This window comes from Jatropha curcas, chromosome 1 (genome assembly GCF_041381405.1).
Source record: "Jatropha curcas cultivar XTBG-Jc1 chromosome 1, XTBG_Jcur_1.0, whole genome shotgun sequence".
NCBI classification, from domain to species: Eukaryota; Viridiplantae; Streptophyta; class Magnoliopsida; order Malpighiales; family Euphorbiaceae; genus Jatropha; species Jatropha curcas.
The window spans coordinates 26,957,628-26,970,364 of record NC_143151.1 but is presented as its reverse complement, the minus strand read 5'-3'; the positions used below and the strand labels follow the sequence as shown (position 1 = coordinate 26,970,364).

Here is a 12,737-nt window from a genome sequence, read left to right as displayed (position 1 = left end):
TTGAAAGTTATAAAGAAGGATATTTGTTTTGTTTTTGTGTGTCAATTTGGGGATAATTCCACTTGCAGGTACAGAATTTGTTACTACATTCCAATAAACTCTTAAAATTCAATTTATCCAAAAATCACTCAGTTTTAAGATGATAACCATTTTGCATTTTTCAAATATATTTTGAGCATTTAAAGATCGTGAAACAAAAAGTAGAACGTTACCTTTTTTTTTTTTTTTTTTTTAGCAAGTCATCCTTTCCCTGCAGTGAAAAAATGTAGTCATCATGAAAATCTGTAAGCCTATTAAGCATCTAATATCGTTAAAAATGTAGGCATTTCATTCTTTTAGTTGAATTTTGATTTCGTTTGTTTCATTTTTATCAAAATTAAGTTAGTAATTAATTTTTAATCCTGTTTAGTAACTTAAAAAGTCACCTGAGATTTTGTGATTGTGTACTGCAATTAAATATCGCATTAGGGATGCTTCTTTTTTATTATTATTTTTTATTTTTTCAGTGTTATATTTCTGTAAAGTTTTATTCTGAATGGCAACACAAGCTCTGAGTTTGAGGTTCTGAATGACTGGTTTTGAATTGTTTTAACACTGAGAAAGCCTATCAATAGCAAAAGCATCTTCAACCCCCACCATTCTTTTGATCCAACTCTTTTGAATCTTAATCATTAAAAGGTAAAGAAAATATCAAATTTGCTTTTTATTGGCTTATTCTCTCACAACCCTTTTCTCTCCCTTTCTTTTTTTTTTTTTTTTTTTTTTTTTTAATCTTGTATTTTCCAGATCCACGTTATTCGCGTGGAAGTAATCTGCATCCTTGACTTGGATGTTAAAATGTTTTACTATGTTTAAAATGCAATATTATGGCTAATGTCTGATTGGTTTACAAACAAACATGGATATCGAGAAGTTTTGAGTTTAGTCTCTATAGAGTATGAGTTTTCAACGATTTAATGAGCTAAATAAAAATTATCACGTGTGTTTCTATACTGAACCTCTCAATAAATTGAAAAAAAAAGCATTATAAATTCTAATTTGACTATAGTAGGTATCACATTAATTGTTAATTTTTCAATAGTTGTTTAACTACTAAATGAAAGAGGCACAACATAACTTATAAATAATAATCATTTCTTCTCTTTTGTAACTCCATGTTCAGTTTTATGATGTAGAAAAGAAAATAATAACCATTTTCCCAATAGACAAATAGTTGATTTGATGACAAAGGTGATGCTATTTAAAATATATTATATATTATATTATTATTTGAAATTATTTGTTCAATTATGGGAAAAGAAAAATAAGAAACCAGTCTTTAAGCAGATTAATTGCATCATTGGTTAAGATGATGCTGATTCATGACATTCATACGATTTTTAGCCATGCGTAATGATTAAAATCCTATTCGATTCTATCTGCCGTAAGACCTTTACGCCACAAATATAAACGGCGTCGTTTCTATCTTGCACTGCACAGCCAATCACAAAAGCATATGCCACCACGGATCCTTATAGTTTACCCTGGTCAAAAGCAGCCTAACCATGGTTAAATTCTGCCCTTACACGATATCTGCACGTGTCTTCATCCAACGGTCCCAATTCACTTTCCTCAGATAGTCACCGCCTCCCCCTCCTATATAATAAACCCTCGTATCGGCCAAAAATTCTAACCATTTCTTCTTATCCATAAAACAACGATCCCTAATTTTCAATCTTTGTTTCAATGGCGAACCCTAAGGTGTTCTTCGACATGGCCGTTGGCGGCCAGCCAGTCGGCAGAATCGTGATGGAGCTCTACCAGGACGTCGTTCCTCGCACCGCCGAGAACTTCCGTGCTCTCTGCACTGGCGAGAAGGGGATCGGCAAAAGCGGCAAGCCTCTCCACTACAAGGGGTCCAGCTTCCACCGTGTGATCCCCGGATTCATGTGTCAGGGAGGTGACTTCACAGCCGGAAATGGTACCGGAGGTGAATCGATCTACGGAGCAAAGTTCGCTGATGAGAACTTCGTCAAGAAGCACACTGGCCCTGGCATCCTTTCCATGGCTAATGCTGGTCCCGGAACTAACGGATCTCAGTTCTTTATTTGCGTTGCGAAGACCGAGTGGCTGGACGGAAAGCATGTCGTGTTCGGTCAGGTCGTGGAAGGTATGGATGTTGTGAAGGCCATCGAAAAGGTCGGGTCTAGCTCCGGAAGGACCTCAAAGCCTGTTGTGATTGCAGATTGCGGTCAACTTTCTTAAGTGACCTAAGATCTACAGTCTTATAAGTTGCTGAGGCGGCGGAGGTGTCTTTTATATGTGATGATGTGTGTTAGTAATTTAGGGTCTGGTGTTTAGGGTTTGGGTCATGAGTCGATTTCCGGGTCTTAATGTTTGGGGTTCCTAAGACTTTGTTTTATGTGTTGATGAATTGAGAACTACCATAAATAAGATCGGCTATTTTAACATGCTAATAGTATGATGTTCTATTCGGTGACCGTTTCAATGGTTAATTTATTATTATTATTATTATTATTATTATTATTATAAGACATGTTTCTGCACGTTAATTCGCGCTCTGACTCCGCATGGGAGATGAGGAAGACGACGAAACAAGGGATAGAATATCCACTTTTGGACGACCGGGTTAGGTGACAGTGACTTTAAAGAGCCCCCATAGCAGATAAGATCTTTAATTAAACAATAAAAAACTTATTTTTTCTTTTTATATATATATATATATATGTATTCAGTAAGATAACGCCTGATTTACAATCACTTACCACTTAACAGTGGTAAGAAGTGGCGGTGGTTCTTTACCATGTGATGGATTTTTTTGGCTCTCAGATGCAGCGCCCCACGACCGCCTATAGTAATTATAGTTAGTCTTCTTACTGGCCGAGCTTTGTTCTTCTGTTTTCCTTTCCCGGATCGTTTTTAGTTAACTCGTGGCTCTGGACTAATATATATAATATTGTTTATTAAAATATTTTTTTCTCTGTTGCGTTTAGTGCGATACTATTTTATTATTCTAGAACATAATTTTTATTTTTGGAGAAATTATTTAAATTCAAAAATTATATAAATATGAGGGCAGGTGAGTATTTTCCTAACTAGATATACTAAAACGAAGTATATGTTATGTTATTCAAGGTCTTCTTTGATCACGGGTCAATCTTGTCTTATTAATTTCATCTTTTATTGAGAAGTCACCTTTGATGCGTATTGACCATTAAAGTTTGATAGTGGGAAACTCCTCCGTTTAATTTTCATTCCAGGACTTCTTTGTCATGTTAAATTTTCAAAAAAGATAGTTCTATCTTTTTATTTTTGGTCAATTCTAAAATATAATTCACTTTTTTTATATTATAATTAACTTTAAATTGTCTATTATGTTATATGCTCTTATCTAGTTTTGTCTTATTTTCCTCGCTTTTTTTTTTTCAAGTCAATCTTATTTTTCAAGTTAATTTAATACATTAATAGATAAAATTTTAAAATTTCCTTAAAAAAATCATCAATATGGTCACTTTCATTAATTACAATTTATATTTTTATTTTACATTATTAATATGATTTTTATTATTTAATATAATAATTGCTCAAAAATATTATATATGATGGTTATAAGAGAATTTATTAAACCAAAATAATTACTTAATCATAATAAATTTTCATTTCTTAATCTGTATGGAAAAAAAAAGTGAATTATTCTTTAAAAACAAATGGAAGTAAAATATGTGTTAGAAAAATTTTAGTTATTTTTTTGTAATCTTTTACTTAACTACTATTTATTATTAATTATCACATAAATATTTAAGAGGTGATTTGGCCACAAGCAAATAAGTAATGCAGGATTTTATTATATTGGGAGAAAAGACTTACCTACACTTTATTATATGAATTCACTAATATGTCAAATCAATTAAAAATTAATTTTTTATTGAAATTGTGCTATGTTTAATTATTCAACGGTAAAAAAAAAAAAAGATAAAATAAAAGTAATTTAATAAATTTCTTCATAAATTGACTTAGTGTAATACCCCGAATTTTTATTTTCGAAACTTTTGAATTTTTTTTATTAAACTAAAAATCTCGATTTTCAACTATATGGGCTATATATATACCAAACAATCTCTATTCGAGCCCAAGTTTGTGGGTCGGGCTTAAGCCCAAATATATCACCGGAATTTGTCGATTTGAGAACAATTGAAAAGTTCGAGAAATAATATGAAATGCCAGCAATTTAGTCTATTATGAATATATATAAATTAATTATTCTAAAATCAAATATCATTACTATTATTATTTTTATTTTTAGTTTTTTTTTATTATTTTTGAATAAATGGAGGAAATATTTTCTAACCTAACTAAATAATTACAATAAATTGAATTGAACCCGGGAATCAAATCGATTTTTGGAAACCACACGAATAGCTTGAAAACCAAGTGAAAAACCTGCAAACCGAGCAAGAATCGAGCCAAATCGTTGAACCAGACCAAACCGGTTCGAATCGAACCGGAATGGTCTAGAAACCGACATTCTTTCTTTCTTTTCTTTTCTTCTTCTTTTCTTCTTCTTCTCTCCAGATCGCGCGACCTCCTCCTTCCTCCTTCCCCGTCCCAGCCATTGGAGCCGGCCAAGCTCGCCTCGCCGTCGCGTCACCACTGCAGATGCTCAAGCCTCCTCCTCCTCTCCGGCGAGCACAGCGATGGCAGAAGTCGCAGCTCTGCTCCACTGCCAGATCACGTCTCCTGCTCGATTTCCGGCGACCTCACCGTTTTTCGGCGATCCCTGTTAGCAAGGTGAGTTTGGAATCCAAAGAATATAATTTGTGCAGCAAACATAGCTTTAACTCATTTCAGTAGGTGATAGATGGCCATTGGAATAAGTTTATACTTGATTGCGAAAATTTGACAGTTGATAAAATTTGCGATTTTAGCGATTAACTGCCATGTTTTGTAGATATTGATCTCAAAATTGAACTTTATAGGAAGTATTCTTCATTTTCGATAAATTATTGTTTGATCTCAGGCCTGCTAGCCGTTCGGCCACCATGGCCAGCGGCGACGTTGGAGGTTTCCGGTGACCGGGAAGTGCAAAATAGGCAGAATCTTGCACTCAACCCTTAGAATACGACTATACTATTAGATTTGCAATCTGACATTGTTTGACTCAAATTTATAATTAGGCCTAGAAAGTATAAGACTGTAGAAAATTAGTTAATCAAGGATATTAGCTAAATAATTACACGAATTATACCTAAGAATGAATTAGTTATACAAAAGAAATGTTTAAGATGAGAATTTATCTCCTTGTGGATCTTTTAGTTATTAAGCTTCAATATCTATTAGTTAATAGTAATCTTTAAGTAATCGAAGCTGAAGTAATGCATAATTTTATTAGAAAATGGCTTAAGTCAGTTTGATTTGGGTCTGAATTTGATTGTGATTATTTGTCTTGTTTGAATTTTATAGCTTTATATGGATTTTAATGTTTTCTAAACATGGAAATTGACATGAATTGGGATAAGAGGAGTTTTAATTTTATGCTGAAATAGGCCTAGTTAAAATTATTGTGATTCTTGTTAGAGAACCTTGATAGGTAAATATATTTAATTTTGAACTTATTAATGCGAAACATTCAGAATGATTGTTATGAATCCAAAAGCAAAAGATAAATGGAAATATTCGAAATAGTAGGTTTAATTCTTGCTAGGAATAGTTAATCGGTATATTTTTAGTAAGTTAAATCTCTAGTAGATTTATTCTTTAGATTTTAATTTAATAGAAGCATTCGTTTTTATTGGTTAATATAAATTTAACAAAAGTATAAATATGTGGTTATTATCTTTAAGCAAGAATGAAGAAATGAAATCTTGATAAAGAGTACTATAATAGTTAGACACTACGAAACTATAAAATGAAAGTAATTGAAATTAACTTAATGATATAAGTTTTATTCGACTATATATGTATTAAAGCTTTCACTTGTTTGGTAATTAGCTATAGAAGCTAGTTATAATTATGTGAAGTAAATAATGATCGTCATTATCGTTGGAACATTATTGTTGTAAATTAATGGTTGAGTGTTGACATTGTTGTTTTAGAAGGAGGATGGGGTTCTAAATTGATTGATTACCCGACGGATGGGCTGTGTGTATTGATTGATAAACATATGTGATGTTATTGTGATATTTAAACAGGTAGATAATCCTACTTTTAGGGGAGATGCTGTTGAAATTTCGATAGAACCTAGACTAGTTTTAATTCATAACATAATGAATAAGTTTATTTAGACTAATTCTACAACTTAATGCATAATAACTAGAGTGCTCTAATTATTTATTTATTATCTTTATTATTCATTTAATTATTTAATTATTTAACTGCATTACGATGTTCAACTGATAGATATGTCTGCACTTGATTGAATTGTTTGATTATTTGTGCTGTGAATATGTTGTGCTTTGTTTGTGTGGAATTGGGATGAAGTGGACCACCATGGGTTTGTGAGGACGGTCTGTGATACGGATCCGGTTATGACATGATACTTGACCGTCGGCCGGGAAAATGGGAGATCGGCGCCCCCTTGTGCACCTGATGATATACATTATATGGAAATTCACAGGATGGCTTCTTGTAGTTGCGCACCTGATAATTTAGATCTGATTGTAGCTCGCAGGGTGGCCTCCTGTTGTGAGCGCTTGACGATCTAGATTGGATGGAGACCACCGGGTTGCCTCCTGTTGGTATGGAAAAGAAAAGAGAGAATGGAAAAACAATGAGAGGACTGGTCAGTGAGGATTAGACCAGTTGGCCGTATGGGGGATCGGCTCCCTGGTGCACATGTATGAGAGGGCGAGCCATGTGTGAGGACGGCTCGTTGGCGTTTCAGGTGGTGCCACTGACTAATTTCCACGTGATGTGATTAATTGAAGGTGATATTGTTTGTGGATGCTGATGATATGCCATTTGTGTGACTGGCTGCGTGAACATATAACTAGTCGAATGGCTAGATTGATATATTTAAACATTTGTGTGAATGCGTGTGTTGTGCAATAAGTGTTACTTCTTAGAAGGCTCACATATCTTGTTTAATTTTTCAGGAAGTAAGCTTCTTTTAAATTGGCTAGAAGAAATCTTTTTTTTTCCAGTTTCATAAATTATCTTACTATGTAATTATATGTATAAAAAGCTATGTATACCAAGTAGTCAGTGACTCCGCAGTTGTAGAAATTCTGTACAATTAGTCGTGTATTAATATAGACGATATAATTATGTGAGCCCATATAAAAAAAAATGTGATGTATTGATAATTGGGCTCGAACTATGGAATGTTGTAGCCGATAAATTTGGGCCGAGATTTAATAGAATCTTGAGGTTTATTTTCCTATAAGTAAGGCCTGAATGTTTAAAATTATACTGAAATAGTAAATTTTTAGTGTTTCAGGCTTACTACGGGCCTCGGGGGCCTTAAGCTTACCTGGGCCCTAGTGCCGGTCCGGCCCATGGTATCGGGTCGTGACACTTAGTGTATGAGTAAAACTCATATACGGAATGTAAGCAACTACTATTACATAAAGAAACTCTCATTGGTTATTATTTCTACATTTTTGAAATATTTCTTAGACATAAATGTCTAGAAATTTTTTGAGCCTTTTCTACTATTGGAACGTGTTCTTTAATATAAAATAAACAAATAATAAATTGAAAAAATATCTAGTTTTTTCAATATGGAACTTATAAATCATTTTTTTATTGGATATGGTTGAATGTTAATTGGACTTGACCTTTTTTTTTTAAGTATCTATGGTAATTTACAATGATTTTTTATATTTATACATTTAGGATCGTGCAAGGTTCCTCATAATTAAACGAAGCCGAAAAATTGGATATAAGGTTTTTCCATGATAATTAGGAAATCAATTAATTTTCTTAACAAAAGGTTCATTAATTTTCACTAAATTATCATTTACTTCACTCATTATTAATAATTAATGTATTTAATATATAGGAGTAAAATTGAAAAAAAAATCGTTAATTACTCTCAATAATAATTTCTTTTAGAAATCGAAGTTATACATATGTGAGGAAAGTAATCAAAAAAGAAAGAAAAGATATTTCAAAATGATTTATATTTATGGAAAAAAAAATACTAAAATGACTTATATTTGTGGATAGGAGGTATACTGTTATAGTAAAAAAATCTGACAAAATTTCAAAAAATAGAACTGCTTGCAAGGTATTTGTGCTATTCAATGTGTTAAATATAGGAAAATGTCACTTTTATTAGTGATTTCCATAATTACCTTTATATTACCTGATCGTAATATGTTATTATGTACCGCCGCTGTTACGTTATAAATAAAAGGTTCCACATGAGCTCTCATTCTGCAGCGTAATGACAATACCAATAGGAGATTTTATATGAATTTTTCAGATTTAGGCGATTGCTTCACTTGGTGATCAAGCTTGATTGCGACGAGCGCATTCCCATTTTTTCATTCCTTCTTCTTTTTGTTTCTTCTACTTCTTCATGTTCTTTTTTCTGTATTTGATTTCGTTTACAGTCAATTTGATTCCGTTTTTCTTGAGCTATTTTATCGATTTGATTCTATTTTTTTATTCTGTTTTTCTTGTCTTCTTCTCCGGTAGTGTTAGCTGTAATTCTAGATTTCTATAGATTTTTAGATATCAGGTGAGTTATTCTGTTGACTATTATATGAATTTTGTCTGCATTTTGAGATATTATGTTTGATTGATTTTCTAAGCTTTTTCTTTTAGTTTTTGAATATGTGTGTGTATATCCTATTTATTTTGCTTGATTCAATGTGTTAATTTATATATATATATATATATATATATATATATATATATATATATATATATATATATATATATATTAATTTTTTGTATTAATTGATTTTATATATGTATACATACGTACACTTATATATTCTGTATTCCCGTTGAATTTGAAAATTTAATTTTTGGACTGTTTATTTCTTCAATTATGGAAATGAAACCAAAGATTTCGTTTTACAGTTGCTTGAAATGGCGGTTAAAACTTTAGCATCAAATCTCATTTTTATTTTTCTTTGTTGAAGGAGGCTTAGATGTGATGTCATTTGTATGTTTTGATGTGACGTGGACTCATTAAGATTATTTTGGAGTTTATTGTTTTATTTTTAACCAAAATGAAATTATCTTAATTTTAAATTTTTTTGACATTTTGTTAATATTAAAACTTAATTTGTGATATTTATTAAGTTACCCTTCAATGGCTTGGGTGTGGTTGGTCCGTCTTTATGTCGAATGGTTTTACAGTTCCTTAATGGTGGGTTCTACCTCCGGATGTTTGTGATCTGGTGATTACCCTAATTCCTAAGGTTTCTGCTCAGGAGCTCATCACGCAGTTTCGACAAATCAGCATGTGTAATGTGAACTTATAAAATTATTACAAAACTCTTAGCTAATCGGATGAAGATGGTCTTACCCTCCCTGGTTTCTCCACTCCAAAGCAGGTTTATACTTGACCGCCAATTGCATGTCAATGTAGTGGTTTTATAGGAGATTGTGCACTCGATGCAGCATTGTACGGGATCAAAAGCGTAGATGGTGGTTAAAGTTGACTTGGAGAAAGCTTATGACCGGTTGCGCTGGGATTTCTTGCAGGAAACTTTAGATATCACGGGCTTTCCTGTCTTATGGTGGGATATTATTATGAGGTGTCTACAGGCATGTTCTTTACGGGTTACTTTAAATGGCAAGGTTTATAGTAATTTTAAACCCTCTAGAGGCGTCCGCCAAGGTGATCCCATCTTACCATATCTGTTCGTTCTTGCTATGGAAAAGATTAGGACATAGTATTAATGCTGTTGTTGGCGAGGGGACCGGACCACTATTGTTCCCTGCTCGTAGAGGATCGGGAATTTCACACCTTTTCTTTACGGATGATCTTTTGCTTTTTACTGAGGCTAGTGTTTCACATATGGGGATTATCACAGATTGCTTGGTCAAATTTGGTGTAGCTTCAGGGCAGAAGGCCGGTGAACTTTGCAAACTCCAGTATTTGGTTTTCTCATAATGCCTCAGCGGCTATGGTTTCCGAAATTTGTCGTGTTTCTGGCATGTCTGTCTTCCTGAGGATGGATGCTCATTTAGGTGTGATGATCTTTCAAAATCGGGTTAATAAAGATGTGTTTGATGGTTTATTGGCTAAGATCGACTCTATCCGAATGGAAATCGAAGTGCCTTTCTTTAGTGGGACGACTTACGCTTGTCAAATTACAACGCTGCCTAATCATGTAATGCAGACTATTCTGCTTCCCCACTCGATGTGTGATGCATTTGATACGAAGATTAGGCAGTTTCTGTGGGGGGTGAAGGTAACAAGCGACAGGTTCATTTGGCGAATTGTAGCTTGGTCACTAGGCCGATTCAGCGTGGAGGTTTGGGCATCGGGTCTTATTATGCCATGAACGATTCTTTTCTTGCAAAGCTGGGATAACATCTTTTAACTGAAGAGCAAGCTTTGTGGGTCTCTATGGTGAAAGGTAAATATATGGGTTGACGATCTGCTTTGAGTCAACTGGTGGCAAAAGCTAATTCTTCGATTATCTGGAGGGGAATTATTAGCATGTTAGATGTTCTTAAGGCGGACTTTACTCAAGTGGTTTTTAATGGGATGCTTACGGACTTTTCTAATGATACTTGGGTGATAGATTATCCATTGCGATCTACTATTGTTGGTGATTTGCCCCCTGCTTTGGAACATATTCCTGTTTCTTACTTTGGGGAACAGGGTAGCTGGCGGTGGGAATTATTGAGTCAATGGTTGTCTACTCAACACCTTATGTTGCTAGAGCTTGTCTCGTTGTTTCCTCAGATTGACTTCTTAGATACATAGGCTTGAAAGTACATGCCTAGTGGATGTTTCTCTATGCAGTCCGCTTACAATGTTGCTCGAGGGTTGGACTCTAGTGAGGATGATGCAGTTTGAAGGATCCTTTGGAAATGCCAAGTTTCTCAGCGTATCTGATGTTTTCTTTGGCTCTTTCAGCATCGTAAAATCTTAATTAATCTGGAGAGTTACCGGTGTGATTTTACGTCTAATTCTGCTTGCTCTCTTTATGGGCGGAAGGCCGAGATCTTAGAGCATGCCTTTTGAGACTGCCAGTTTGCTGGGGAAGTTTGGAATGCATTGCTATCTCCGTCATGCTAGCTTCTTTTTGTTAGATTATTTTAATAATTTGTATGTGGCCCATGTGATTAAAACGTTGGTTCTAATTAAGGTGGCCCAAGATGATGGTTATTGGGCTTAATGGATAAGAGCCAGTTAGGGTTTTAATACCCTTCCTCTACCTTATAAAAGATAAAGGAATCAACAGATTAAGGTTAACATAGAAACAAGAGAGTGTGACGGCTACCTCAAACAGATACGGAGATAGTTTGTTTCAGAGAGCTCATAAAAGAAACTCCAGCGGCTGTTGATTATTCTCTGACCATTAAGAGAGCACTTACAGACAAAAGGCCAGAGTGAAGAAACGTAGATCTGCTATTACGGAGAGAATCGAATTGTCGCAATGAGGTAACCCATAACATAGATCTGCCGTTATGGATTAAGGTACGCTTCTGATTATTGTATATTCTTATCAAACAAATTCTATGAATAATAGATCTGGGCTATATTAAAGTTTATGCAACATGTGGTATCAGAGCCTGTACCTGTTCTAGATTTGTTTGATAGCATTTTGTTTGTCTTAATTAATGAAAATTAATTTCGTATTGTGAAATTGATTTATATGGTATAAGCGAAGCCAAAATTATAGAAATTTGAAAATTGTTTGTTTTCTTTATGCTTTATAAATTATTTTGTTGTTATTTATAGAGAATGGTTATGACATATTATTGGGTTATATCGGTAAAGTTTTGAGATCTTAATTTAATCTCATAAAAGTTTTGCATAAATCAATGTTTAATGAATGGAAAACTTGTTAGTCACCAAAGTGGCCTTGTTTGGATTGTTTTAGACATTGATTATGCAGTTTTCAATTGTTCATATTTGTGTGATGCAATTATATGACATGAAAGTTAAAATTGAACAATTGAGTTCATTGATTATAATTTGTTAGGTTACCCAAAGGTAGACCATTAATTATAATCAATGACATTAAAGAGACTTATCATTGTACTAATTAATATGAATGTATATCCAAAGATAACATGCATATTGTATGGAACATTATTGAATAGTTGAATGGAATAAAAAAAAATAACTGGATTCCAGAAAGGAGCACGGGCGTGCTGTGATGAAACACGGGCGTGCTTCTCTTTGACTTGCATAAAGGTTCGCAAGTTGCTCCACAATGAAAGTCTATTAAAGTATTTTTCTTCTTGGCATCATTAAGGATTAAAGCTATGCATTTAAATATTACCCAAAGGTGAATCTAGATGCATAATTAAAGTTGTTATTGGTTTGAATCCATTTTAAAAGCATTAACGTATGAGTATATGTGTAATGTTACAGCTTCTTTTAACATGTTTGCTATGGGCACTGGGTTGATTAAGTTCAATGGATTGAACTATGCTGATTGGTCCGAACAAATCCATTATCAGTTAGGAGTTCTGGACTTGGATTTGGCATTAGTCTCTGAAAAGCCAGCAGCCATTACAGAGACCAGCGCTGAAGCTGACAAGTCTCATTATGAGGCTTCGGAGCGGTCTAACAAGCTGAGCTTGAACTTAATGAG

At 33.7% G+C, this 12,737-nt stretch overlaps 2 protein-coding genes and 1 long non-coding RNA gene across 3 annotated transcripts; all 3 read left to right on the top strand.

Annotated features, from left to right (window-relative positions):
* Nucleotides 1-1,661: 1,661 nt before the first annotated feature.
* LOC105643778 (peptidyl-prolyl cis-trans isomerase 2) lies at nt 1,662-2,456 on the top strand. The gene has a single exon (XM_012228983.4). The coding sequence runs from the start codon at nt 1,726-1,728 to the stop codon at nt 2,242-2,244; it is 519 nt and encodes a 172-aa protein (XP_012084373.1). The 5' UTR covers nt 1,662-1,725; the 3' UTR covers nt 2,245-2,456.
* A 2,125-nt stretch (nt 2,457-4,581) lies between these two features.
* LOC149499260 (uncharacterized) lies at nt 4,582-7,593 on the top strand. The gene is made up of 2 exons (XR_016322160.1): nt 4,582-4,788; nt 7,092-7,593. It is a non-coding gene; the product is annotated as an uncharacterized LOC149499260 (long non-coding RNA).
* Nucleotides 7,594-9,600: 2,007 nt separating this feature from the next.
* On the top strand, nt 9,601-10,466 carry LOC149499259 (uncharacterized). The gene is made up of 3 exons (XM_089722467.1): nt 9,601-9,796; nt 9,846-10,034; nt 10,081-10,466. The coding sequence occupies exons 1-3, from the start codon at nt 9,601-9,603 to the stop codon at nt 10,464-10,466; spliced, it is 771 nt and encodes a 256-aa protein (XP_089578593.1).
* The last annotated feature ends 2,271 nt before the right edge of the window (nt 10,467-12,737 follow it).